This window comes from Drosophila simulans, chromosome 3R, assembly GCF_016746395.2.
Source record: "Drosophila simulans strain w501 chromosome 3R, Prin_Dsim_3.1, whole genome shotgun sequence".
Lineage (NCBI taxonomy): Eukaryota > Metazoa > Arthropoda > Insecta > Diptera > Drosophilidae > Drosophila > Drosophila simulans.
This window is the reverse complement of record NC_052523.2, coordinates 6,651,188-6,679,103: the sequence shown is the minus strand read 5'-3', so window position 1 is coordinate 6,679,103 and position 27,916 is coordinate 6,651,188. Positions and strand designations below refer to the sequence as shown.

The window sequence follows — 27,916 nt, the reverse complement described above, 5'->3', positions numbered from 1 at the left end:
TTGTCGCGATCGCGATCTGCCGGTAAAAAAAAACACAAAAAGTATACTAGCCATGAAAAAAAAATCAAATTCCTAACTCAAGGATCATTTAAAAAAAAAAAACCGTAACCTCACAGAAAAGTGTTTAAAGTGCGAAAAATATTCCCCAGATATATTTTCACCTTCTCGGCCGCAATTGTAAACCAACGTTGAGAAAAAAAATAAATGGCAAAAATAAATTGTTCTGGTGTGTTATACTTTGTTTTTTCTGTGGCAAAACAAACGAAAGTAACAAGAGTAATAAGGTCGAATTTATTATAATCATTTTTCGTCAACGCTGTGGCCACAAGACAACAAAGCAACAACAGAAAGTATAATAACACCAGAACTTAGTGCATTTGTGTTGTGTGATAAATGAAACAAAAATTCTTGGTAACAGTCACGTTTAAAAGTGTGCGCACTTTTCACCAACTTGTGGTAGCGCGTGTTCAATACAACATTATTTTCACCGCCGTTCTTAAATGGCAAATAAACACTAAAAATCATAAATCAAGATAGTAACAAGATAGTAATAGTAATTTTGTTTTCTCTCTCGTGGCGATGGGAACAACTGCTTAAAAAACATGACAACGGCGTTAAGAAAAATTATGCTAGCTCAGCTTTTGGCGAGTAGAAATTACAATATGGCAAACGCAGTGGAAATGTATTTATAAGAATTATTACGGGAAAGTGACCATCTCACTCGCTCAGTTACTCGTTTGTGTGGGTAAAATGCACAGCGAGAAAATAGTATAAGGTTTTGAATTTATACAATATATATAATTTATTAAATGAGTACCTTAGTCCCACCTGTTGGAATCTCCACTTTACAAGTCTATTACCTTGAGTTTGACATTCTGTTATACATTTTACGTTTAATATGCCCAAGAATCCGAAGATAGGCTTAGTTCTGCAAATTCCTTCACATCCGAGAAGAATCTCATTTGCATCTCGGCGAGCAGCAAATCTCCCGAGGTGCGTATGCTTAATATCCCACGCGGAAATGTCGAAAAGGAGAACTCGGAGAGGGGAAAGATACACATCCCGGGGAAGCGAGGATATCCTCTTGGCAAGGTCGTTTATTATTATTTACTTTGCATTTTATTGAATTTTGTTGGGCGCGCACAAGGAGATTTAGTCGTCTTGCTCATTTTATTTGTTGAAGTTGTCTCTTACTTCGCTGTCTTTCCTTGTGCCGTATCTTATTCTCCTTTGTTGCAGCCTTGGATGTGGCTCACTTAATCTTTGTCATCATTTCGAGTGTTATGGGTAGTCTGGTTACTCGTGTTTCCATATAGAAATACACACATATATCTTTGCATCTCAAAGGCTTACTGTTTTACATTGTGTCTCAGCATCTTTGAGTTTGAGTTGTTGTTCTTTCGTATATAACTTGTTATATGCTTATCAGACGCGGACCGTCGTTGTTCCTTTATTCGTTTTTTAATGGATTTCAGTGTCAGTTGGTTAATTAGAGCGCATATGACTCAAATCGGCGGCACAGTGGCGCCATCTGCCCGGCCACTCGACTTTTCTCGCCTCTGTTAAACTTTCTAAACTCCATCAATATCGTTAATTTATTTGCTCGGACGGACTGCATGCTGTGCCCCCAATTTTCGGCGATTTCCGTTTCTTAACCCCTGCCAAATATCATTGCCTGCCGATCTTTGCGATGATGTCAGCTTGAAGTTGAAATATTTAACACCCATGCATACTGTGTTTCTGCTCATTTGCAGTTTTCATTATCTAGCACGAATGTTTAATTCCCTGTCTAAGTTATCAAATTTCTTGTTCTATTTTTCCAGCCGCAATCCGTATCGGTTGTATCGGAAATTCTAATTTCCAACACGCTCAAAGTATGTTTTCTGTTTTTCTTTGTTTTTTCCCATATTTTGTCTGTCGTTTACATTCCTGTTTTTATTAACCCATGAGCACTGGTGGGAGCCCCTGCCCCCGAAATGAAACGAATCTCACCCCATAACAATAATATTCATTTGGCACAAGAGCAATTCCCATTTCCATTTGCATTCCGGTTACAAGTAGAACATCATCTATGTAACACATTTATCTAACATAACAGATAACTCTGGTACTTTAAGGGTCTTAAGGGCTAGATCCGTATCTCCAATGTGATATGGTGCTTTTTTATTGAAGCTGTTGACAAGCCATTATAATTATTGCGTACGCCGACCAATAAAACAGCGGGAAGCAGCTTGTGTGGATTTTGAACTCGAACTCTGCGAGGAGGGGGTGACCCACTTGAACTGCCAGACAGTCGCGATAAGAAAAAGCTCCCTAACTCATCTGCTATTCCCGCAGAAACGAGTCTCAATTGAAAGCCGAAATGTTACTAGTGAGTCACAAAATATTTTGATTTTCCTGACTGCCCCGGAGCAACGACCAATTAAGGAATTGTTCTACAGCTGTCAGCTGGATAAATTCGAGGCGAACTCAATCGGTTGCCTCATTTCATGCGGGGAATCTAGTTCAACCTATTGACACTGACGATTTCCAATAACCCCAAAGCGATTCGACCTTGGGCGCCGTTTAATAACCGATTGGGAGACCCAGTTCCCACACAAAGATCTGCTTTCAGTAGGAACCATCCACATATTTTACCGTCTGGTTTCGGGTTCTGATGAGCCGGCGCTTTTCACATTGCCAAGACACACCGATACCGAGTCTCCCCTTTCGCGAATTTCACTTAAATTTCTCGAATTCACTTATTTATTTATATGAGTGCTTCACTTATTTGTGCACAATATTTACCAGCCGCAGTCGGCGAATTTCGCGATTACCGACGCTGTTGCTTGCCATGTGCTCGACATTTTTGTACATTTTTGTACATTTCACATACTAAACGCCATTTAAACGTCATATTAAAACATGCCTGTACGTATCCATATGCATATGCATATGTGGTATGTAAAAACTCTGTAAACAAACACCAGCGACTGAGATCGGATACCCCATCATGTGCTTCTGTTTTATTGCGTTCCATTCGGATCTGTTGTTTTGCGATGAAGAAGGCTGTTCCGTTGCTCTGTGGACTTTGGTTACTTTGGAGTTTAAGTACATGCATGTGTTTATATGAAGAGCTTTTCGAATAAGGAACGCCAACAGAACGAAGAAGAACCAAATTTGTTACTCGAAACTTCTGCAGCTGCAGTATGAAATCATCGGTCTGACACAAATAAAGGGTTATGTAGAGGGTATTCAGGGGGTTAATCAAAGTCCAGGGGAGGAGTGCAGCAAGGTTTTCTGGGAATTTCGGGTTCATAAAGTGTCAATAATATTGGTATCAGTGACGATTAAGGTAAATTCTTTGAATTACAATCCACACTTCAAAAGAAAGTATGTGTGCTTAATCAATAAAATATGTCAATATATTGATAATGATAATGATAAATGCAAAAGTTCCATATTACAACATTTGAGTACCCCAAACGCACTGCATCCCATAAATACCGCATTGCCGCAAAATTGTTCACTTTTCTGCCACTGATTTCCAGTGTTTGCCAAATTTGGCGAAAAGTAATCTATCCACACAAGCTTACTCTCCGGCCACGTCCTTATATGAAGAACATCTTGCGTTGCTGCCTCAGATTTTGTATGTTGTTCCCTAGATGCCGACCATGTGTTCGCCATGCCCCCTTTCAAGTTTCCCCCCGCGCACTTAAGACACCCCCTCTTCCGTTCCGAATTGCAAACAGTTCAGTTAAAAGCTGAAAATTGTTTATGCTAATTGCACTTAATTTATGCATGCGTACTGTGCCCGACGAATGTTTGTGCGAGCGGGAGCGAGATACAAAAGTATCTGGAAGATACATGTTGCTCTTGTCTTGGTTTGTCTCCCTCGCTGGATATTTATTGGTACGCCAAAACGCGCTAGTGGAGTAAATATTTATTTCGGCACAATTAAGGCTTCCACCACGCCTCTTTACAAAAAAAAGTGGCTTCGATGCACATTCCAAGTGCCATTTGGCATTTCGAGGAGATTCGCAAACGCGAGTGAACACACATACCTACCTGTCTAAACTTGGGCAAATGTCAGGCGATCTCGAGGCTTAGTCCTGTCGCCATTTAGACGGTGTCTATTTCGGCCAATTAATATGCAGTTAATGGTGCTAACGGTGTGACGTGCTTATTTATAGGCTCGCAGATGCGACTGCAAATGGCAAATGCAGGCGGAAAATGGCAATGCAACTCAATTCCACCAGCGCCAAATAAATGGCTGGCACTCGCAGCTCAGACATCAGCCTGGCGCCACAGCGCACATTTTGCATGTCAATTCGATGGAGGACAGGGGAGGGGCCTTTCGCCTAAAAAGTATCTGCCGGATTGCATAAGAAAGTCGGGCATTTTCGCCGTTGTCAGGGTGTGGAATAAAGTTCACTCGACTACTCCAATACTTCTGCATCTGTCCCGGGAATTTAACTCACTGCGAATAACATTTTATGCGCATAAAGTTAAGCCAAGTAAAATGCGATAGGATATCTTTAACTGCAGGAAAATTTTGTAAATAAAGTAAAATTGTATTTAAACCGATTCAAAAGATTTAAGAAGTCGATTTTATTTTCCATGAAATGTTCTGCTAAACAAAGTTTACTTACTATTTATTTTTCCTAAGAAAATCTCACTAAAAATATTGGTGGCAATTTTCCATAAAAGTTTCTTTTGACCCTAAAACTTCAATTCGAAGTGCAACTGACGTGCCCCAACGAATCTCATACTAGAGTGAGTAAAAGCACCCATGTCTCGTGAATAATATACATAAATATCTGCCAAAAAGCTGTGACAAATTCCAAAGAGAATGCATCTCGACAGTCGAATGCATGAATCAAATTCTGTATCTCAATGAACAAGTGGCATTTGCAGCCGGTTTTATCTATCGGCAAGCTTACTACAGAAAAAGTATCTGACAAACGGAGCAATTCAGGTAATCTGAATTGGCAGCCTCACTTTGCTGGCATTGTTCTTTCTTCGTGGCTGTGTGAAACATATATATTTACAGATTGGGACAATTCGGTTTATTGGCCCAAGACATGGCGGGAGTTTTTTCCCCGATTCCTCACGTAGCCAACTAGCTGTAGATACGTTTTTTTGCCCATCCTCACGCACTTGAAGTGGAAAACAGTGGCAGCTGTCAATGGGGAGTCGATGTCAGTTGTGTTTCGATCAATTAAAAAATTGCTGCACTAATTGTGGCGTGTTTATCGGCTGCATTTGCTGCCGTTGCAGCGCTGACACAATCACTTTAATTGAGCAATTATGCAGTTGCGCTCAATTAAATGCCATGCGCCTCTTTTTTTGGGCAGACAGCTCAATTAGGAGTCCTGGTAAATTGATTAAAATTCCACGAACTCTTACAGTTCCTAGCCACTATAGACTGCCGATCTCAAAGCCATTGTTGTTTTATGCAAATCAAAAAATATGTCAAGTATTCATGATTCCTAATGATCTAATGAGCTCAAATGTTTGCCCAAATGTACACAACCCAATTGAGCAGAAAATGTACTCACTATTTGGCTGAGAAGAGGAGAGGAAACTTTAAGGGCAGACTGAGGGAAAATTTGGCCAGGTACCCATCGCATTTGAGTCATTAATCAAAGTCAGAGTTCGGCCCGCATCAAAGTCTGCAAACCAAATCGAATCCGGCCTATTTAGTCAGCCGTGAAGCATTACCAAACTATTATAAAATGGCCAGAAAAAGCGGAAAAGAAGTTCCAAATGGAAAAGCTTTTCCAAGCGACAATCTCTCTAATGCAATTTTAATTGGAGTTTTATTTACGTTCCAAAATAGAGAAATTCCATCTTAAAGACATACACAGAAACGACAAAAAATCTATAAAGTCATGTTTCGATTACCACTTCAAATATCCATGCTCGAATTCAATTGCACCTAATTTCATCGATTTTTATTTGCATACTCTGGACCCAAACATGCATAACAATAATTTTTGGTTGTTGTATTTATATTTGCACAGCAGCCATATAAACATTTCTCTTTATGATTATTTTAATTGAATAAATACTGGCAGTGTGTGACCAAAACAGCCACCCACCCATTGATTCACCCACCAAATCCATTCAACCTGCAAGCTGCGCAATTTCTCTCCCATTTATTTATTAAATAAACATTTTCCGATTACCTTTATGGATGCTTCTGGCTTTGGCTTCTTTTCGGGTTGGCAGTGTGATTAGTCAGAGCTTTTATCTAAAATGGTCTGGTCTATCCAGAATAAACATAAAAAAGATGTAGAAATTTATTGTGCGGTCAAATTGGCTTAATCTTTTGCTGCACAGTAAGGTTTTCTCTCTAATACAATTTAATCGTTTGAATATATTTGAAGTAAAGCATAACAGGCACCTGCAAAAAATGTTTATATAAATATTTATTTTTTAATATGCCTAATTTGAACAGCAGAATCTGCAACATCTGTTGACCAGTTGAGTAATTGCTCCAGTTGATAGATAGGACCCAAAATCTTTTATTTTCCCACCCACCTTTTGTTTACTTCCTTATGAATATATATTCAGCCAGCGCTGAAAATTGTTTACATTTCACTTTATCCAGCGAGAAGAGACTTTAGCCTTTCGTTTTGTTTAGAGAACTGGAACCATGCACTTTGGGTAATTAGCAAGTTTATTTGACCCTGAGCAAAGACCACCGAATTGAGCCAAAAATAGGCCACTGAAAAGCCATTCGGTGTTGTAAATACCATTCATTTGGGAACCCAGCTATGTGAAATCAATAATCATTTAAAATTCAAATGCGAGCAACGCATGAACCGGAAAATGGCGAGCAGGGAAACAGAGGCCGGCGAATGCAAATTGGAAAAACAGATAATGAAAAATCCAGAAAGCGGGGGTGAAGTAGGCTATGCCCTCCATGCTAATGAAATTAAAAATTGATGCTTTGGGGCCAGCGGCGCACCAGTTTTGTGTGTAAGAAAATCTAGGCGAAAGTGCTAAGCAAATGTCGTTTAATAAATTGAAAAGGGCCGAAAGAATAGGGTGTTGGCTTGGCTTGGCGATGGGTGGCTGCTCCCCATGCCTATTCAATCCTATGGCTGATTGATTTTGCGGCGTTGGCGGTTAAGTGGCGGACTTTGAGACACCGGGACACCGAAACGCTGTGCACCACAAGAAAAGCCAAACGCCGCCGCCAACTCTTGACACGTCTTTTGATAGAGTTGCCAGCGGAGCACTCCGATCTGGCCAATCTGGCGGATCAGGTCGGTCGGAGCAGTAGGAGCAGCTACATTTTGCGGTCTGGCCTGGTTGCTCAATCTTCCTGGTTTCAACTGCCACTGCCGCCAAGCCGTTGACATCAATTAGCTATTAGACATGGAGTTTGGAGAGGAAAAATGCAAGATGGTTTAATCAGTACGGCAGGAAAGTGGTGTTATTTTCAATAATATAAAACAATTGAAATACCAAATAATTTACTAAATAGCTAAAGAAAATTAGGCATCTTCCTAAAAAATCTAAATCTCATTTGATTTTGTATCTTTTTTTTATGAATATACACTATGCAGTGTTTAATCAATCGTTTTTGTTGGCTCAGAACCTTTTTCGCGCAGTGTCCTTATTCAGCCAGATAGTGAAAAACTATCAACATTCGTTAAGGCAAATTATTGCATTGCTGAGGCGAAGATAGTTGCAGTCCCCTTTCGAAATCCATCCACTTATCATGTGGGCGTTCTTCGGTCCGGCGCCATCTGGCAGTCTCCTTCTGTTACCAGCTGCCTTTTCCATCCGCCATCTACCATGTACCATCTAGCATCTAGCATCTAGCAACTTCCATCTTCCCTCCGGCCATCGGTTCATTAGACGCCGCTCAATTTATTTCTCCTTTACACGCCAATTAATCAGATTATGTCAAAATGTGTCACTGGGTTAATGCAAATATATTACGATGGCCATCCAGTCAGGCAGCCAGCGAAGTATAGACTCCCCCGGGATCTCCGCTTTTTGCCCCAGCTCCCAACCCAATCGATTCGGATGTCTGGCTCTTGGGAGAGGCTTTAAAGCGTTTTGTCTGCCATTCGCATTTGGTTGTTTGGAAAGCGCTTAGATCCACTTAATTAGTGAACTGCATCCAACAAAAGCGGGGAAAATACTCGCACAAAATCACTTTTAAGCTGATTTGGATGGGTATAGAAAGGCAGGAGGAGGAAATAAATCAGGAAATTGGAAATAAATTTGTCTACCTCCAGTCAGTTCAAAATGAAATGGTTTAATTTCCGAAAAGAGAGCGAACCGATGTTCCAGTCAGTGCGTATTATTAATGTTGCATTGACAGCATACACTTTGTAGATTTCTTGACAAGTCATTTGAACTCCTTTTTCATTAACTCGAATTTAAGTAGGTAAACGGCAGATAGATATCCGCCTTTTTGGTACACAAAAAGCGTATCGTTTTCAGTTTTGTCTAACATAACACCAGTGCGAAACAAAGCAATCTGACATCTCCCAGTTCGTTCAGTTACCTTGGCGACTGAATTTCAACAGAAAATCGCGTTGGGAACAATGTAACATCAGCAACTCCATCGGATCCCCCAGCATTTTTACCTCATCCGACTTCCAGCTCCCCCCGGCGGAACTTGTTCATTTGGCATTCAGCAGAAAAGTCATTAAGTGACACACCCGCCTACAAAATGCCCCCAAAATAGATTCCAGCATATTTATCATTATTTTTTCTGCTTCACTTTTTGTCTCCGAATAAAGGGAGAACAATCATGTAAAGCTGGGCTTGGTGCAAAAAAACAAAAAACGAGGAAAAATAATAAAACGAGTAAGGGGTGGGCATCTGTCAGTGCTTAATCACGCATATCAGCCAACTTTCCGAGCTTGAAACCAGCTTGTTTGTTTTCGGATTTCCATTTTTCGCATTTTTTCAGGCTGTTTTGGTTTTTGGGCGTGTTTTAGCTCGGCTCATTGAAGGCGGTGCACGGAAGTTGGCACCGCAACGGAAATTGAGCCATCAAAAATAATGTACAACCAAAAATATACACGATAAATATACCGTATGGCATACAAATTCAGGTGCTCGACTTTCGCTTTCACCTCCGCCTCTCGTGCAGTAAAAGAAGAGTTGTAAAAATACTTTACAACTCATTAAAAATTATTATTGTTCCCGGGATAAAGATGATGGGCCAGGATGAGCGAGTCCTTGGGGGATCCTTTCTGCAGTGCCTTGCGTAGGTGTCAAACGCGATCCCTTTTCGGCTGCTCTTCAAACTGAAATTGGCGTAAAATTTTGCGGCTACATTTTGATGAAATTTGATGGGGAGGTGAGGTGGCAAAGGTTAAAACTCGTTTTATTCTTATTACCGTTGAAAAGTTTGTGCTTAAAGCGGCTGCTTAGTTCCCACGAATTTTCCGGCTAAAAGGTTACGCAAAGTTTCGCATCAAAAGGCGTTAAAGGTTTCGCAAAGAGCAGCCGGGTTTCGAGTGCTTCCCAGAATGTTTAATTCAATTTGTTGAACTAAAATTGCGCCCCTGGTTTAATGAAAGTTGGTTAGCGGCAGCTTGTTGCCAAGTTTCCCAGAGATTGGAATGTGGGAAGTGAAGTGACAACGATAACAGGTCTTCGATTCTCTTAATCGCTGGATGAGTTTATATCAGAGCGGAAGTGGCTTAATTCCATAAATGGACCAGATACATTTAAAACCTGTAATGCCATGTTTAAGGTCTGTTTACTATCGTAGAACATTTTACTCCGGATTTACACAATCAATTGGGTGAACTGTTCATGTTTAATTCAGGTTTTAAATTCTCTTTCTCTGATAGTTTTGTGATAATACTGCTTTCTTGTCTGAAACGTTTTTATTAATCAAAATTGAAACAATTTCCGTGGTTTAATCACTGTTTTCCATGGGCCTATTTACTAAATGTTAAACATTTTTAAAGAAATTCCTATAAATAGCTATTCATGCCGGGAAAATACCAAAACCCGATAATATTTGAAAAGAAAACATTGCTGAATGTCGAACACAGCATTTTATCGCACAGTTCCCATCGATGGGATGGCTTTATGTGCCCCATCCGTAATATAACTCACTCGCCCATTACTCCATGTTTGTTCAACAATTTCGCTAAACGTTTTACAGGCCAAAAAGGAGGTAAATGTTCGTAGCCCAGCCACCATTTTCTGCTGAGTGCCGTGCAGCCAATTCAATGCACTTTATTAATGGCATCCATGACTTGGCCCGACTCTCCTTTTTTCGGGGTGGGATTCCCCGCCACCAGCTCCACCTTCTCCACCGTCGCCAAAAGGGCGACAATAAACCCCACAAGAAGCCAGCCATATCCATGCTCCTTCCTTCCTTGTCTGCTGCAGTTGCACTTAATTTTATCTATTATCCTCCATTTTTGTCATTGTCTAAGGAAAATGAAGATTCAAAGCCATAAGTGTGTGTGTACGGGTGTGTGTGCTTGTGTGTGGGCCATCAATGGCAAGGCAAAAGTTGCCAGCATGCTTTTGCTTTCGGCTTAGAGCCTTCGGTGCATTGTTGTTGGCCGGGTATAGAGGATCTCTATCCTGGCAGCAGGTGTGCCGGTGTGCCAGTGAAAACTCAACTTGTGCTGCTGATGCTGCTGCTGCTGGCAGGTTGGTTGGAAAATGTGATAAAATGATTATAAAATAATTTTCACAAACAATGGCCAGGACATGCACACAGACGCACGTCCCTCTTCCGGATGGGGGATACGTGCAAACTTGTTCCCACTTTTTCCACCCACTTTTTCCAGCCGCCGGGTGGTCAACTCTTCTAATTGAATAGATTATACGGGGTCGGGTCTTTAATGGCTGCCAACCTCAATGTCTGTAGTCTGAACTAATTTCATTCTCGTGCCTTTCGAGCTCCTGCAGCTGTCATAAGCGAATCTCTCATAACGTTTTACTAGCTCCATAAATATTCGTATATTATTATGCGCTGCTCCCCACCAACTCACTGCATTTATTATTAATCCAAATGCGTGGCCATAAAATGCTGCGAAAATTACTTTTCCCGCTGGCGCGATAGAGTCTTTGTCGGCCGTAAAAGGGAAAACCTTAAAATGGAGCAGCTTGAATGGGTGGAAAACCAACCTGGTCGATTAATTGCAAGCAGGACCACACGGGGAAGCACTGCACCCACTCGCCGCCAATCCCCAAAGGAAACATTTGTATCTGGCCAATAAACATGTCTTAAAGCTCGCCTGGCAGACACAGTTTTGAACCAGTTTAGCTGGCCCGCCACAGATGCAGATACTCAGATAGAGAGTCCCAATTTGTGCGAATGCGTAGAGCAACCAATTTGAGGCAAATTGCCATAACGAAGCTATGCAGCTCCAAAAGCCTCAATAGCAGTTGAACAGAATGGACAGAACGGAGGGTATTCTGGTCGGAGGGATGTTGAGGGATCTAAGGAAGTCGACGGAGCAGCTGATGCAGTTCACATTTGCAACTTTATTTATCGCTTCGAAAACATCTTGTAAATTTTCCACGTTATTTTCGCCGGCGGCCAAGTTCGTTCTTTGCGGAAAATTCAACAATTGAATCCGAAGCGTTTCCCCTGCGCCACCCACTCCTTGGCGAAAGCCAAGTCGAAATTGATATGAAAATTCGTTTTAAGTCGGCGAGAGCCTTCAGTGCCACGCCCATTGCCTGAGGGCAGGACTCCACCAGTCCTCCGCCCCGTTTTGCGATCCTTTCGCCTTGTTTTGATCATTTGCCTGTGATAAATTGTTCCATGTCGCTTGGCACTCTTGACTTTTATTGCTGGCCATGGGCGAGTCCACAAGTCTGTTGGCCATCAAAAAGTCTTTTGCTTTTTTATGCCATTTGATGCAACCGAAACTGGGTAACTTGGCCCAAATGCACTGCCAAGTTGGCTTTGTCAGTCGCTTTCAGTTTATTTGCCGCGCGACAAGTCTGTTTGTGTGTGTGAGTGTGTCTGCTTGCCAGGCAAATACAAATTTGATATCATTTTTCAACGCCAATTCCAGGCAGCCTCATATAGTGTATTGAATGGAAATGTTCCCTCGCATATGTTTGAGCCCTGAAAATGCACTGACGTTTGGGGGCGTGGCATCCACTGAGTGACTTTTGTGGTTTCAATTTTGCCGCATGAAATTTCCGCTCCTTTTTTGTGCGTTTTCTTCTTTTTCTATTCCTCACAGTGAGGCTGGTAAAAAAATTGGGCAAAAAAATGTATTAAATTGAAATCTGTGTTCGTTATTGATTGGATTTGATTTGGGTTAAGCAAGTGAATGGAATTTGATTTTCATTGAAATCGTAGGCGACCTTGCTTCATAAAAAGGGATCTATTGATTTATTCTTTAATAAAATCACCGAATCTCTTAGCATTTTAAGTAATTAAAGTAATAAAAAGCCTATCTTAATCTTGCCCAAATTTCAGTAATATCACTTGGCGCATTTCCACAGCCTATTAAAGACATTAGCAAATGTTAACCCTTTTGTTCATGATTTGTATGGATTTGACAATCGGAAAACAAAAGTCACAACTGGAAAATTATTCATGGTCGGGCACTCAGAACTAGATGGGGAATTCATTCTCGTGCCCTGTGAAAATGCATAAACCAAACAGAGCGAGACCAGCTAAACAAAAGCCCAGAACCGAGGGTCGCATAATGCACTTTTGCTTTTCTTTTTTTAGTTTTTTGTATGTTTTTCCTTTTTTTTTTAATTTTGTTGTGTGTCTCTCGTTTTTGCTTCTTTTCCTGCTCTTTTTCCAGCTGAAATTTCCGGTTGGGCTTTTGTGTAATCCGCCAGAGACGCGGCTTTGCATGATTCGGATTCTTATATGTTATTGGTGGCTTTCAGAGTTGAATGACTGCCGTGGGCTGCTCAAAAATTCTGGACACTCCGAGTTTCGTCGGTTCAATCAAATTGCAATTATCGTAAGCACGTGGTTGTGTCCTCCATTTCGTGGGTGCGGACCAAGTTACCTCGTCGAAATGATCTACGATTCGTGACGCTTTTGATTTATGTGTGCTGAACCATTTTCACAGCGATATTCAATGACTCAGCACTTGGATTCTGGATATCTCGTAGATTTATGTATCTTTTGGGTTTACATACCGTGCAGTGGTGATATGAATGTGACCGCAGGGCTTTCTATTTCTATGAATGTATCTTTTTGGGAATGAGGAGGCTCAGCTGGGCAACTTAATTAGGTTTGTTGTTGTTAAACAAAAGGCGCGTATCTTGTATCTGAAAGGCAGGTAAACGGACTAATTTTTCGGCGCCTTTCAAGACTCCCCATAGTTTCTCACTTTGGTGATTTATTAGCGTTCGTATTTTATTTTTTTGGCCAGTAAAATAGTTGGCTGCTCCGCGTGTGATGAGCATTGTGGATTAGTTTCGCCAAAAACAATAAACCGAAAGTGAAAATACACACTTTTGATTTGCTCGCTTGATAAAATGCAAATTCGGTTTGGTTTGTGTAACGCATGATTAAGCAGTTGAATCCACAATCTTTGTAGCTATTCAGTAATTTGATATGATTTTACTTTTAGCTGAGCGCCCGGGGAAGCATCTTCAATCTGTTGCATTTCAATTATTGGTAAATTGTTTTCCTTACCATCCTTTTGCAGACATAGTGAAAACATTTGCATTTCCATTGGCAATAACAAATGCATTCCGCACACATCAGCGTCACATTCTATCAATATCAATTCATATTCCTTCATACGTATCTACGTTTGTGTGTATCTGCAAGAGGGGGAGATTTTGTATGCAAGTCGACGCAGAATGTTATCTCTCTGGATGTACGGGGAAAAAAGTGAAAATTATAATGAAATGCATTGGCATTTCCCTCACGTGCCCACAAAGTACATCAATCAAATTGAAATGCAAGCATCATGCCGGCGCTGCTTTTCAATATTTCGTAATGCATTTAACCATGCTAATAACAAAAAAGTAATGCAATAAATATTGCATATTTTCACTCCAGTCTTATATTCTCGTGTGGTGGTAACAATTTTAGCATTTTCCAGGCGGCCATATATTCCAATTAGGGTTCACTTGAATTCAGAGATGGTCGCGTGATTTTAAGCGTCATACACAAACTATGTATCTCTATGTATTTACATAGGTTGCACTAGAAACGAAAGCGTATTGAACTTATGAAGTTTAGTAAGCTTCGGATTTGTGCAAAATAAAACATCATTCTTACACAGCTTATGAAATCCAAGGGAATGCAAATAAACTCGTGTCACTACTTATCACGCACACATCGCTAGCAACCAGAGAGTTTTCGAAAAGAAAGAGCACCTGCAAACAGAATTTCCAGAAAAATTAAATTTATGCAAAGCCAAAAAGAGACGACTGCATCGGAGAGTGCGATGGAGAATGGGGAGTGGAATGTTGCTTTAACTAATTAGACACTTGTCATTCGTTGTAATGTTGTAATAAATACCGTTACAATGTCATTACCGGCATTACTCGTTGGCATTTCTTTCGCACCACCTCGCCACGTCTCTTTCGCGCAATCATTGCGTCTCTTTCCACGCTTTTGGCCGCACTCACTCATCAACGCGGCGAAGTCTTTGTCAATGGCTTGTTAGTTTACTTGTCTCCACTTCTGGCCACCCCGCGCCCCTCTGGACTTTATTTAAAACTTTGTTTTGCTTTACAGCTTAGAATTTTTAATGAGCTTTCCTCTACCCCGTACTCCTTATACCCTCTTTTTTTCCAGTAGTTCTTGGTGGTTTTCCGCTTTTCGTCGGTCATTTCTTGCCTTCTTGAATGTCATCTATTTTTGAAGCTTGTTCTCTGCACACTTTTTCTGTTGTTTTTCATTATTTTCTATGGGGCTTAAGCGGGGTCATTGCTTAGTTATAGTCACTTGAGACGAACTTGGCCAAAGAGTCAAGCCGTATTTAATCTTCCATTGAAACCAGAACCCACTTCTCGGGGGTTCCAACTTTTCAAAGTCTCAAGAGAGTCTCTTTTGCATGGAATGTTGGTTATTTTTAAAGTCGTCAGGAGATATTATCTACTATTAAATATATATTTCAGCAATAAGCAGGCTCCACATTATTCTTTTAGAAAATTTTAAAATTTTTGTGTAAATCTCTTGTAGATTTACTGATTCCTGTTGGACTTGGTTCTTCTTTGACTCGTAGCTTCCAGAAAGAATTTCCCATCTTTAACCCTATTTTATCACCTTCTCGTTGCTCGTTGCTTTAACAACTTCCTCTGGTCTGCCCCAAAATGCATATAGGATCGTTCCACTAACCTATCCCACCTTTTTATTGGTTTTTCCCAAAGACCCCCTGTTCCTGTTTTTTTTTTTTTTACCATTCCACTTATCGCACCTTGGCAATGCCAGAGAACCAAGAGCAGAACAAAACACAGAATGCAGAGACAAGACAATAAATGTCTTAACTGAAACATTGGAGTTGGCTTATCGGCGAGTAAATATTGCCCAACATAATTTACACACACCAAACGTCTGGGGGGGGTGAGTGAGATGGGAATAGACACATATAGGCAGAGGCGCGCAACAACAATTGTGTAAACAGAATGCAGTCAACCTTTTTGCTTGGCAAACAGAGCCAAGATGTCTGGATAATTAACGCTAGTCAAAAGTTGGTCGGCTTTGGGGGGCGAGAGCGAGGGGCGTGAGCTGGGAAATTTCGGCGTAATTGAGTGGCTTATTGACTTGGGGCATATTTGTAGTACGAATTACACACATATTTGTATGTGTGTGTTTTAGCCGCCCTTGTCATATTTGACCAGAGCTGAAGAGAGAAAACGAAATAATAAACGTAGAATCCTGTCGAACCGGTTTTATAAATAGATAAGCGCATAAAAACAACGTTCATTACGCAAGAATGTGCCCTAAAACGATGCAACCAAGTGCCTAAGTTTTTGTTCGGGAGGAGCAGCATCATCGGCGAAAACCTGAAATCTGCATAGAGCAAGATTAATTAACTCGCCCCGCCAGACGATCAGCAACGTCGGACTGCGAGGAGCAGCAGCAGCGATATCAACGGCAACATCAGGAGCCACTGCAGCATCAATTTGCAGCAACTCGTGCAACATCGGTGGCAGCAGCAACATCCACTGTAACTGCAGCAATTTCAATTGCTGGAAAAAGGGCAGCATCCATATCTCGAGCCTAAGAGTCAGCAACATATGCAGCATCTGTAGTCACAGAACAATAACTGCAACTGCAACATCAGCAACACTAGTTGCAACATACACAGCACCAGCAACACTAACTGAAACAATAGCTTAAGTAAGAGGAACCCCTTGCTGGAATAGCTTTGCAGGATGCGACTCTTCGCCAGCAGTGGCCAGGCTGCAACATCGCCAGCACTGGCCCACAGTTCCAGCGATGAGGCTGGCGAGGTCATTGAGAATTCCCACACCAGGAGAGCAGGATGCTCCGTGCTGCAGAGCAGTGGGGGAAAGTCAAGGTCGCTGGAGAGGTACTCGGGGGCACCCAAGATACACCAGCAGACGTTGGAGATGCTGCCGCCCTATGCCACGCCCACGTGCAGCACTCGTCGCCGACTCCTCGCCCCCTTTCGGTCCCTGAAGCGCCGCAGTCGGAGCAGCAGCAGCAGCAATGAGTCGCACCACTTCGGCAACCATCTCAACAATCTGGTGGTGGTCAATGTAGGGGCGGCCGCTGCAAATGGAGGCGTGGCCAAGGCCAAGGCGAAGGCCAGCTCCCAAAGCGGTGACAGTGGAACTGGGGGCACCGAATTGGAGCACGAAATGGAACAGGATGACGACGAGGAGGATGAGGAGGAGGGCGAAGAGATGGACGAACTGAGCCTGAGTTACTCGCAGTTGAGCAGCAGTGGCTGCGAGGAAGCCGAAGCTCCGCCAGAAGAGGTTGCTGATGATCGACAAGCAGCTGTGGAGACAACAGTCGCTGCCTGCGTGCAACACGTTGCCAATGAGCGGCGACGCAACATCCTGTCGCTCTACTCGTCCTCGTCGGAGGAGCAGCTCCACTGCCGCCTGGGCGATATTACGCTGGTGGACGATACCTACTCCAACTACGATCCGCAAAACGATGCCGAGCGCATGTTTCTCCAGGTTGTCGGAATCTTACGCGATGAGAATGAGGTTTGTGTACTGGCTAACAGTGGTTGGCTGAAATATTGGTCATGGCTACGAACTTTAGGTTACTTTATAAAGTCGAAGTCAATACTTTATGAGATGCTTTTATTAATTTATAAATACGATTTTAAAACAATTATGTGATACAAGTAAATCAAAAGAAGAAGATAAAACTCATATTTACATGAAAAGGGTTAACCGCTTATAGTCCATAAGTTGTTACCCACTCCACATTTTGGATAGAAAAATCGGAGAAAAAGATTTTTTTTAATCTGAGAAATCATTCATAATTTTAATTAAAAGAATCCTTGCCAACTCTTTCTTTATCATCTCTCTTTTCCAGCATTTCCTTTGAAATCTTGATTAATTTCCACCCACAGACGTAAAAGATTCGTTTTCGTTGTTGGTCGTGATTTATTCAAGTAGATGTGTCCTTGCTTAAAAAAAAGGAAATGGCAAACTGCTAACCAACCGAGTTTTCTTTTCTCTCCTTAATTTCCCGCTTTTCCCTCAGCTTTCCATAGGCAAAACTTTTTCAGTCTCTCTTGCAATTTCAATTAATTAATGCAAGCTAGGATTTCCGTTTCGAGCTTCACTGAGCAAGGGGTAAAATGAAGGGGGAGTAAATCAAGACGGAATGAGCAACAGTTCGATAAAATAATTGATTTAACTGCAGAATCATTCTAATCTCACCCCTGCTTAAATCGCAATTCTCTTTGCAGTCATCGCCTGGCAAAATGTCAATTTAAGGTACACATTCGTGCCATTTCCCTGGCATTTACTTACCTCCTGTGGCAAACACAAAGCATTTTTAATAAGCTCTGTAGGTGATGCGAGTTTTACATTGACAAAAATCAGCGCACATTTTTTTGAATCTGATTTTCATTTGCCAAAAAGTAGAAAAAACATTTCTGTTTCTGATTTACAATTTTAAAGGATGAACTCCGTTTTTATGCTTTAATAAATTGCATTATTTGAAAATGGAAATACTAAGAGTACACTGATTTTTCCACCGTGCTGCTCTGCGTGATGCCATAGAAAATATGGCGACAACATTCGCTTTTTTTTTATTTAACCAAGTTCCCCGCTCGACAGCCGCAGGTGGAACGCAGCCAAGGAATTGTTATGGAGTCAAGCGGATGGTATTAAATTACACAGAGTTGCACTTTTTAAGTACACACCATGGACAAACGCCCTGCGACTATGGCCACCCAATCCCGCCCTGCTTGTGGGCTTTGCAAGGATTCCCTTTGCCAGAGGCCCACAATGCATGAAGCCTGGACTTTTCTTCTCCTCCGTCGTTGCGCGCTGATTAAACTTCTTCCAAGGAAGGCAGCTTTAAAAGTGCATTGCCCTCTTATCAGTTAGCCAGCCCATTGCCACCCACCCAGTACCTAGTGCATCCCAACCCCCAATGACTTTTCACTCAATGCCTTGGATGGCAAACAGCTTTCTTGTCTCTTTGTGGCGGCGGCCACTTTGTTGGCTTGTTGCCACTAATTAATGGCGGAGCAATGAGTGGTGTGATGCATATTTATTGTAAACAACAAATTATTGATTGCCAGCGACAAGTTGGCCACAGCCTTTGGGCGCCTTTGTTGGCTGCGTTTCCCGCTCCGCTAATTAAAAAATAAATGCGAGCCAACTCAAAGCAGCCACACACAAAGGATTTCAACTGAAGTTGCTCGCAGTGCAGCAGGAAATAATTTGTGTGCTTAATTAGCAGCGGAGGTGAAAAAAATAAATAAGAACGCTTTCCTTTGAGTTATGTGGGAAAAAGATAATGAGCCACTGAGTGTGAAAAAGTGAAAAACCACTGAAGAAGCTTAAAAAAATAAAATATTTATAGTGCACAGAGTTAATTACAGTAATCGAACATTTTACATCATAGAAAAAGTAATTAATGTTTTGTGATCTTATTAATATAAATACATATATAGATAATAAAAATATATTTGTTAATTTTGAAAAGCCTTTCAAAGCCTTCCAAGGCATTTCCAAAGTATTTACAAAATTGCACAAGACTGCTTCTTTTAAATCCACTCTATCTGCTCCAATAATGCCCCTAAATAGAGGATGTTATTTACTTAGTTTAGCTTTAAAGGCAGAGCAACAATTGCCCCGGGAAATGCCACAAACAAGAGCTGCAGTAGAAGAATAAAAAATGCATGGGTGCGCCCAGCTAAACACATGGACAACTGCCTGTGCAAGTGCATTATGGGGCATAAACTTGCCCCGGGAGCCACAAAGAGTTAAAGGCTGGAAAAGCTAAGGCTAAAGTTCCAAATCAAAAACACAAACTTCAAGAAAACTAAATTAAAAAACTACACAGAAGCCGGAATGGAGGAGGCGGGATCCGAAAAGAGAGTTGAGGGATCCTGGGAAAACTAAATGAAATAATAAAGAAAACGAACAAGGAGGCGAAGTGGGTGGACTGAAGTTCTGGGCTGGTCCAGGACTTCGTTCTCCTTGCGGGGTGCTGAAACTTTTGCTTTGCCAAGGTAAATGCATTTTGCTTGTTGCATGCAAAACGGCAGGCAATGAAAGTTTCTGTTGCCGGGTTATGGAAATGGAAAATGCCGGGAAGTGGCAATGGGGAACGGAAAATGGGAAGTGGGAAATGGGGTGTCAAGGTAAAAATTGAAAAGCGAAAATTTTCTCAGGGGAGCGGGCGAGCGAAAATGGGCCAAATGAAACGTGCGCAGATGTTGCTCCTTTCTCCTCCTGTTGCTCCTGCCTTTTCCAGTTTAGAGTTACAAAAGCGCCAAATTGGCGCAGCGGAAAGTCGGGTGAGTGGAAAAGGAGCAGGGGGACCTACGTGCAGGGACTTTTCGGCGTCCCAGTGCATACAAAGGACATAAACGTTAAAGCACAAGCTGCCTGCTCTTAACTGCTAATGAAGAAGCAACTCACACTTCAACACACAAAAATATTCAAAAGCCCGCGATGCGAAGGGTTTAAGCTAGAGAACAGCTGTATCTGATTCTCAGATACTTGCCGAAATATAAGAAAATAAAGCTTAAAAAAGCAAATTAGTCTGAAGTGTCTTACACTTAATACAGCTTAGGGTTTCCCCTTAAAAATCACTTAAATTGCTTTGTTTTGTAAAAGTATATTACTTAAATCTATCAAGCATTCCAACATGACATCAGTATGCACGTAAAGCAGAGCGGATAATCGTCCTGGCTAACTAATCCGATTTAATATACTAACCATGTACACTAACCGGAACTGATTGGCATTAGTTCTTATGCTCTCCGGCAAGTCTGGGCCAACATTTTAATCCCCTTAGGATGGGCATAATAAGCCGTAACTGCAACGTGAGCCCAACTAAGCTCATAATCATAATTAAATTAAAGTTGAGCAAGGCGCCTGCAAGTAGGCAATAAAAAGTGTTTGTGGTGTGGTGGAAACAATAAATGCATTTTCCTATCCAGTGAAAGGTAAGCCGTTAGGCACAAAGGGAATATTGTATAAAGGATGAGGCATAACAATATGGCTTATTATGTAATGCAGCTCCTATCATTTCTTCAATCAGCATATTCACATTACATTAATTTCCCTGTTTTGGTTTGTGCTTACAGAAAATGCGTCAGTTCCAGAAGATCCTGGAGGATCTCAGCTCCCGCGTTGCCCTTGCCGAGCAGACAAAAACCTCCTGGCTGCCACCCTCATCTGTGGGCGAGGCCAATGAGCAGATGCAACAGTTGCAGCGCCTGAGGGACAAGATGACGACGGCCAGTGCGCTCCTGGATGATTGCAACGAGCAGCAGTCCTTCTTCACCGCCAATCAGGTCCTGGTGCCCACACCCTGCCTCTCCAAGCTGGAGGACTTGAATACGCGGTGAGTTTAACTCTGGGATTATTGTTACACTTTACTTACTGGGATGTTTAAACTACGATAGCATGAAACTCCTGCAAATCGCGATGGACGAGCGCCAGAAGGTCCTTTGCCAGGCTGGAGCCCAGCAGACGCACGAGAACGGCGACGACGGACGCACCACATCGAACAGCGGCACCATTGGACCACTGCCCAATCTCGGCCAGAGCGTGAAGCCGCCATGGGAGCGGGCCACCACAGCCGCCAATGTGCCTTACTATATCGAGTGAGTATAGGGAAAAATATATTTCGAGGTACCAAGGGATACAAGCTCTCATTCTAAATCTCTACTGCCAATTTTAAATGTGATAAAGCAGTGATAACCTAATGACTCTTTATAGCCACGAACGCGAGACCACGCACTGGGACCATCCGGAGATGATTGAGCTGATGAAGGGCTTGGCAGATCTCAACGAGATACGCTTTTCCGCCTACAGAACGGCCATGAAACTGCGATCTGTTCAGAAGCGATTGGGTGAGTTTAATCTGAAGCACTTGGCTTGGATTCAAAGTAATACAATTTTGCAATCTCCCTAACAGCTCTCGACAGGATTAGCATGTCCACCGCCTGCGAGTCCTTCGATCGACATGGCCTGCGTGCCCAAAACGACAAGCTGATCGACATACCCGACATGACCACGGTGCTGCATTCGCTCTACGTGACAATCGATAAAATTGATTTGACGCTAATGCTGGACCTGGCCATCAACTGGATCCTGAATGTCTACGACTCACAGAGGACCGGCCAAATCCGCGTCCTCAGCTTCAAGGTCGGACTGGTCCTCCTCTGCAGGGGTCACCTGGAGGAGAAGTATCGCTATCTGTTCCGCCTGGTTGCAGACACTGACCGACGTGCGGATCAGAGGCGACTGGGACTCCTGCTGCACGATTGCATTCAGGTGAGTTAGTTGTGATGTCATTATACCATTCAAATTAAAATTAATAACAAAATAACTTTTCATACCCAATAATAAACTGTAATTACTAATTTCGACAGGTGATTAGTTATTGCAGAAATAAAGTAATTTATTATGATTAAATAATTTAATTGAACTATTATATCACTGCAAATTAAAATTTATTTTCATAAGCATTACTTGTCGCTAATAGCGGTTTAAATTTATTAAACATAAACCAATTTACTCATCTAATAAGCCAACTAATACGGCTTATTAAAAGCGGCATTAAAAGCAGAGAAAATAAAACACCACTTAAAATTTTTAGGTACCCCGCCAACTAGGTGAAGTAGCCGCTTTCGGTGGCTCCAACATTGAGCCCTCGGTGAGATCTTGCCTGGAGCAGGCTGGCATCTCGCAGGAGGCCATCGATGGCAACCAGGACATCTCCATCGAGCTGCAGCACTTCCTCGGCTGGCTGCAGCACGAACCGCAGAGCCTCGTGTGGCTTCCGGTGCTCCATCGCCTGGCGGCTGCGGAGGCGGCCAAGCACCAGGCCAAGTGCAACATCTGCAAGGAGTACCCGATCGTGGGCTTCCGCTACAGATGCCTCAAGTGCTTCAACTTCGACATGTGCCAAAAGTGTTTCTTCTTCGGCCGCAACGCCAAGAACCACAAGCTCACGCATCCCATGCACGAGTACTGCACCACTGTGAGTAAAATGCTCTTGCATTGTCTAAATTGCGTTGTTCTATTTGAACTAATCTCTTGGCTTTTCACAGACCACATCCACCGAGGACGTTCGTGACTTTACACGCGCCCTGAAGAACAAATTCAAGAGTCGCAAATACTTCAAGAAGCATCCAAGAGTGGGATACCTGCCCGTTCAGAGTGTTTTGGAGGGTAAGTTTCCAAACTTAAGAACGTTATGAATCGATTTTAACTAAATGTTCGCACTATGAGACTATTTTTTTATAAATAAAACCTTAAAAATTCCCAAATCTAGGTGATGCACTGGAGAGTCCGGCGCCCAGTCCGCAGCACACAACTCACCAGCTGCAGAACGACATGCACTCCCGCCTGGAGATGTACGCCTCACGACTGGCTCAGGTGGAGTATGGCGGAACAGGCTCAAATTCCACACCGGACAGTGATGACGAGCACCAACTGATCGCTCAGTATTGCCAGGCTCTGCCCGGAACTTCGAATGGAAGTGCACCCAAGTCGCCTGTCCAAGTAATGGCCGCCATGGATGCCGAGCAGCGGGAAGAACTGGAGGCGATCATCCGCGATCTGGAGGAGGAGAACGCCAACCTGCAGGCGGAGTACCAGCAATTGTGCAGCAAGGAGCAGAGCGGCTTGCCCGAGGACTCCAATGGCATGCAACACTCCAGTTCTAGCATGACTGGTCTTTCTGGCCAGGGCGAGCAGGGCCAGGTGAGAATTTGGACATCATTTTATGGTTTCCTTTTATTACTTTCCCCTAATTCATTTTGCAGGACATGATGGCGGAAGCGAAGCTGCTGCGCCAGCACAAGGGACGCCTCGAGGCGCGTATGCAAATCCTGGAGGATCACAATCGACAACTGGAAGCGCAGTTGCAGCGACTACGCCAACTTCTCGATGAGCCCAATGGCGGCGGCAGTAGCGCCACCAGCAGCGGTCTGCCCAGCGCTCCCGGCTCCGCGTTGAACTCCAAACCCAACACTCTCCAGACCCGGTCGGTGACCGCCTCGCAATTGAACACGGACTCACCGGCAAAGATGAACCAACAGAATGGCCACTACGAGCACAACTCAAGTGAGTGGATGGGATTTACTAGACTAAACTCAAAATGATTGAGTTTCGTCTTGTGTGGCAATTACCATTGTTTAATGGGGAATAATTATCAGGAAACCTACCTGGCCTTAGAACCTTATGGCTATTTTATCTTATCTTCTTTTCCTAAAGAATAGTTTATCTTTGAATATTAATATAAATTATAAATTAAAAGAATCAGCCTTAAGGGGAGTTATACATGTAAACAGTCAGGCTTGAAGTATTTTTCATTTTTTTTTTTTTCAATCGAAGCCTAAAGCCATCATAGTGTCATTGCAGATATACTGAGAAGTGAAATAATTGATTCTAATGTAGCAACTTCTCAGAATATTGAACTATTTTGTAAGGAATACGTTTACATGTATACTGTACATTTAGGACAAATTTTAAGGTCTGGGAGAGGGCTTAACTTAATGGTACCCAAATAAGACGGGCGACAGCAACGATACCGATGGGGAACTTTCCGAGTTGTTGGGGGCTCGGACTAACAGTGAGTGACAACGTCGCCCACTAGCATTAACAAAGGGGCCATTCTGCGAACTAACCTCTAATTGTGTGCTGTTCTTGTCTGTTCTGCTCCCATTCCACCCGCTCACCCACTCTAATGTACACCCACCCCCATCAATGAAAACTCCATCGAAACTGAAACCGCAAACACACTCGCAGAGGGAATTATGCTGCCGGGCATGAACAGCGAGATGCAGCAACAGCACGCCCAGCTGGCGAGCTTGGCGGCGAAGCATCATCAGCACCAGCTCAGCGGAGCCCTGAATGCGTTGCACCAACAGCAGCAGCAACAGCAGCAGTTGCAGCAGCAGCATCCGCAGCAACAAAGGAGCCTGATGACAGGCAATGGCGGAATGGACATTTCCGGCGGCATGCAGACATCGGGCGGATATCTGGGCGACGACGGACGTCCACCGCCGCCCCCGCACTCCAGTCTCATGCAACAGCAGCACCAGCAGCACTTGAATGGTGCGGATATTAATGGCAGTCACTGTCACCTTTTGTAGCCGGCTCAATTTTCCGACCACCTCGGTTCAGCTTGTGTTGAGTTTGGTTTTCGTTTGCGGTGCCTACTTTAGGGCACTGGATTTTGATTTCATTTTCGAATTGCTTGTGTTGTTTGTGTTGATGTCGCTTTCTCTGTACAACCTTGTTGGAATACAAGTTTCCACTATAAATACTAATCTCGATTATTTCTCTTGCTCTGCTCTCTTTCCACTGCCCCAAATCGCCATGCAGATCTTGCCTAGAATGTGTTGGATTAAAGCGGTAATGCAACGATTAGTGTTGTCCTCTTACCATTTCAGAGAATTGAAAATATACCAATATGCCAGATTTTCTAATCGCGATTTTGTATCTATTATCCGCAGAGAACTCAAGCGGCCTGGTGACCGTAATCACAGAGCAGGAATTGGAGTGCATCAACGATGATCTGGAGGACTCGTCGAGCAGCAACACTACGAACACCACGACGACGACGACGACCACGGCAACCACGGAGAAGACCTGCGTGGAGCTGCAGAAATAACACCTTCGATACTTAATTGCATGGCATTCAACTATGAAACAAAACAATGAAACAGTATAAGAATCCAAAAGAATTAAATGCATGGGAGGAAATCCAATTGGCTGGCCTGCAAAACATTCTAAATAATCATACCTAAACACCTAAAGATAGATCCATATAACTATTGTGGTACATATATTTATACATTATTGCGAAGAATCAGATGGAAAAGAATTTCAAGAAGAGCTTCGAGTAAGCTGAGAACACTTTTTAGTAGTTATGAAAGATACAAATCTATATATATTATATACAAATATCGAAGCATAAGTAAGTGAGACATATTGAAAGCTGGAAATAATGCAGAAATGATTTAAAGATTAGATAAGCTGTAACTCCCACACATACTTACATCCTATGATATAATGAAAAAAGAAACAACTATATCATAAATGAAACATAATCATAATTTGCTAGTACATGAAAAATTGTTATAACTCTCACTTTTTTCAAAAAACTGATAGGAAGCAAATCAATTTCAAAGATACAAGAAAAACCAGCTAACAGTTTTTGGTTAGCTTTCATATCATTTTAAAGCTTATACAATAAGTGTTTTAAATGTAAATTTCGAAACATGCAATCAGTTTTAATTTGTATCCTTATTTATTCCGATTTCTTGTGTATTATTTCTTAATATTATTTAATATTAATATCTGTGCTAACTGAAAGTGTGCTGCAATGTTTTTAATTAAAGAACTATTATTAAATATCACCGTCTTTATACTTTTATTTTGTTTTCGGTTGGTAGACAACAAGACCTTCATAAACCTAATCATATGCTGACGAATACGATCACTAAATGGACCACCTTTTCTATCTACTTAATCAAATCGAATCGAATCTTATCCACTACCAGAACCCTCAAATATATTAGGTAATCCACAACATTCCAATGAAACTAGTCAAATTACACTTGGATAACTCAGATATACTTACGAATCAAATGATATTGAAAACTGCTTTAAAATACCTAAATACCACAAAGAACTAATCGAATCGATACATATAGATGTCTATAACTTGATACCCAATATCGTACAATACTCACATCAACATAAGCAAAATATATATCCGAAAGAGAGTAAAGTTTTAACCTAGATATGCCACAGATCGATAAATATTTATAGATATATCAGATATTAGCTATATATTGACATGAAAGTCTTTAGTTTATTTCCTCTGAAATTCCACCTTTAGTTAACGAAATTATACAAAAATTAGAAACGAAAATAAGGACAATATGGAAACATTTTTAGAAACTGCTATTATTTGTGTTTCTCATCTATCAGTTTAAATTATCTAAGCTAGGTTCACTTTTCACTAGAATTTTCGGGCACTTAGTAAATAATGCAACACGACTATACTATATATAGAAAGAATTATATAAAGAGATATAGCTATCAACAAAATGCAGTTAGCAAATTATTCAACCACTTCTGTGTAGTAAAATGTCCCAACTATGAGTATTTTTCTAACCCAAACCGAAACCGAAACGTAGTGTGGAAAAGATGTCCTACCAATAACCAATCAAGTTTAATAAAAGAAAACCCTCCGTTTCAAGTTATAAACAAATGAACCAAAATCGAAACAAAAATGCTTAAGTCAACTATCTAATCATTAGTGAAACATATCCCATTCAACGGCGAATATATAAACTTTATATGGGTAAAGCCATCTCTAGGAGTACGTAGTCGAGGACGAATTTAAAAGCATCAAGTCTAGTAACTGAGATCTGAGTTGAGAATAGCCAAAGCTGCCATTTGTTTGTCCACAATTTTATACTGACAACTGAGATCAAGCAACGCAATTCAAGCATATCCCGAAATAGTCTTCATCATCCAGTGGTTGTCTACAATAGATTTTTACCTAACGCGTGAACCGATGAGGAAATCGGACGGAGAAGTCCGAGACGAAGCCAAACAATCAACGAAGAAATTATGAATTAAATATTATACAATTGTCAAGGAATACTGTGAGCTATATTAGCCGCTTATTTATATTAGCGGTATGTACACCGTATATTAGTCTCTTATTCTAAGCAGATTACTTAGCGAAATTGTGTCCAACTGTAAAGGCCTCTAGAGCACAGCACTTTTGTATGGTATATCAGCCTAAAGACCCTTAGTTTAAATAATCGTACACATCAAATCAATCAGACGGATAATGATAGACACAAAGCCCCGAGCTTGGCAACTAATCGTTTTTGTTGGAATAGAAGCTTCGAAATTAATTTAGTGGTAGCAGGCATGACTCAATTGTACCTATCTTTTGATACCGTTTATTACAAAACTAAGGACTATAATCGTATTTAAATTGTATACCTAATCGAGTGCAGCGAGACCAAAACGCACTCTGCACACTGATGAACTTTTGAAGTCGGCTGAGGAGTACATAAATTTATATCGATATCGAAAACATTTCAGTATGTTCTACGAATGGTAGCTCATAGAACTTATTAAACATAATACATTAATAATAACACATTATGCATTGTAATAAACTTATTTAAAACATACGGTGACATACTCGAAACGTTTATATACAACACACATATACATATTTATACATAATCAGAAATTATACATATGAGATATGCCACATACGATATCATATAACATATACATATATGAACCATTGCGA

At 41.7% G+C, this 27,916-nt stretch overlaps 1 protein-coding gene across 20 annotated transcripts in view; it reads left to right on the top strand.

Annotated features, from left to right (window-relative positions):
- Nucleotides 1–27,608, top strand: part of LOC6727447 (dystrophin) — a 136,888-nt gene extending 109,280 nt beyond the window's left edge. For 9 of the 20 annotated variants that reach the window (XM_016175584.3, XM_016175594.3, XM_016175605.3 and 6 more), the window contains 12 exons: nt 1,824–1,874; nt 20,697–20,956; nt 21,018–21,218; nt 21,334–21,467; nt 21,533–21,891; nt 22,217–22,600; nt 22,671–22,791; nt 22,895–23,325; nt 23,388–23,688; nt 24,373–24,681; nt 24,952–24,981; nt 25,083–25,287. In XM_016175584.3, coding sequence (XP_016034019.1) covers nt 1,824–1,874; nt 20,697–20,956; nt 21,018–21,218; nt 21,334–21,467; nt 21,533–21,891; nt 22,217–22,600; nt 22,671–22,791; nt 22,895–23,325; nt 23,388–23,688; nt 24,373–24,681; nt 24,952–24,962 — 2,562 coding nt within the window. In that variant the 3' untranslated portion in view covers nt 24,963–24,981; nt 25,083–25,287. Of the gene's footprint in view, nt 1–1,823; nt 1,875–15,838; nt 17,119–20,696; nt 20,957–21,017; nt 21,219–21,333; nt 21,468–21,532; nt 21,892–22,216; nt 22,601–22,670; nt 22,792–22,894; nt 23,326–23,387; nt 23,689–24,372; nt 24,682–24,951; nt 24,982–25,082 lie in introns of those variants that run through there. The other 11 variants (XM_016175581.3, XM_016175589.3, XM_016175582.3 and 8 more) reach the window with 5 other exon arrangements.
- The last annotated feature ends 308 nt before the right edge of the window (nt 27,609–27,916 follow it).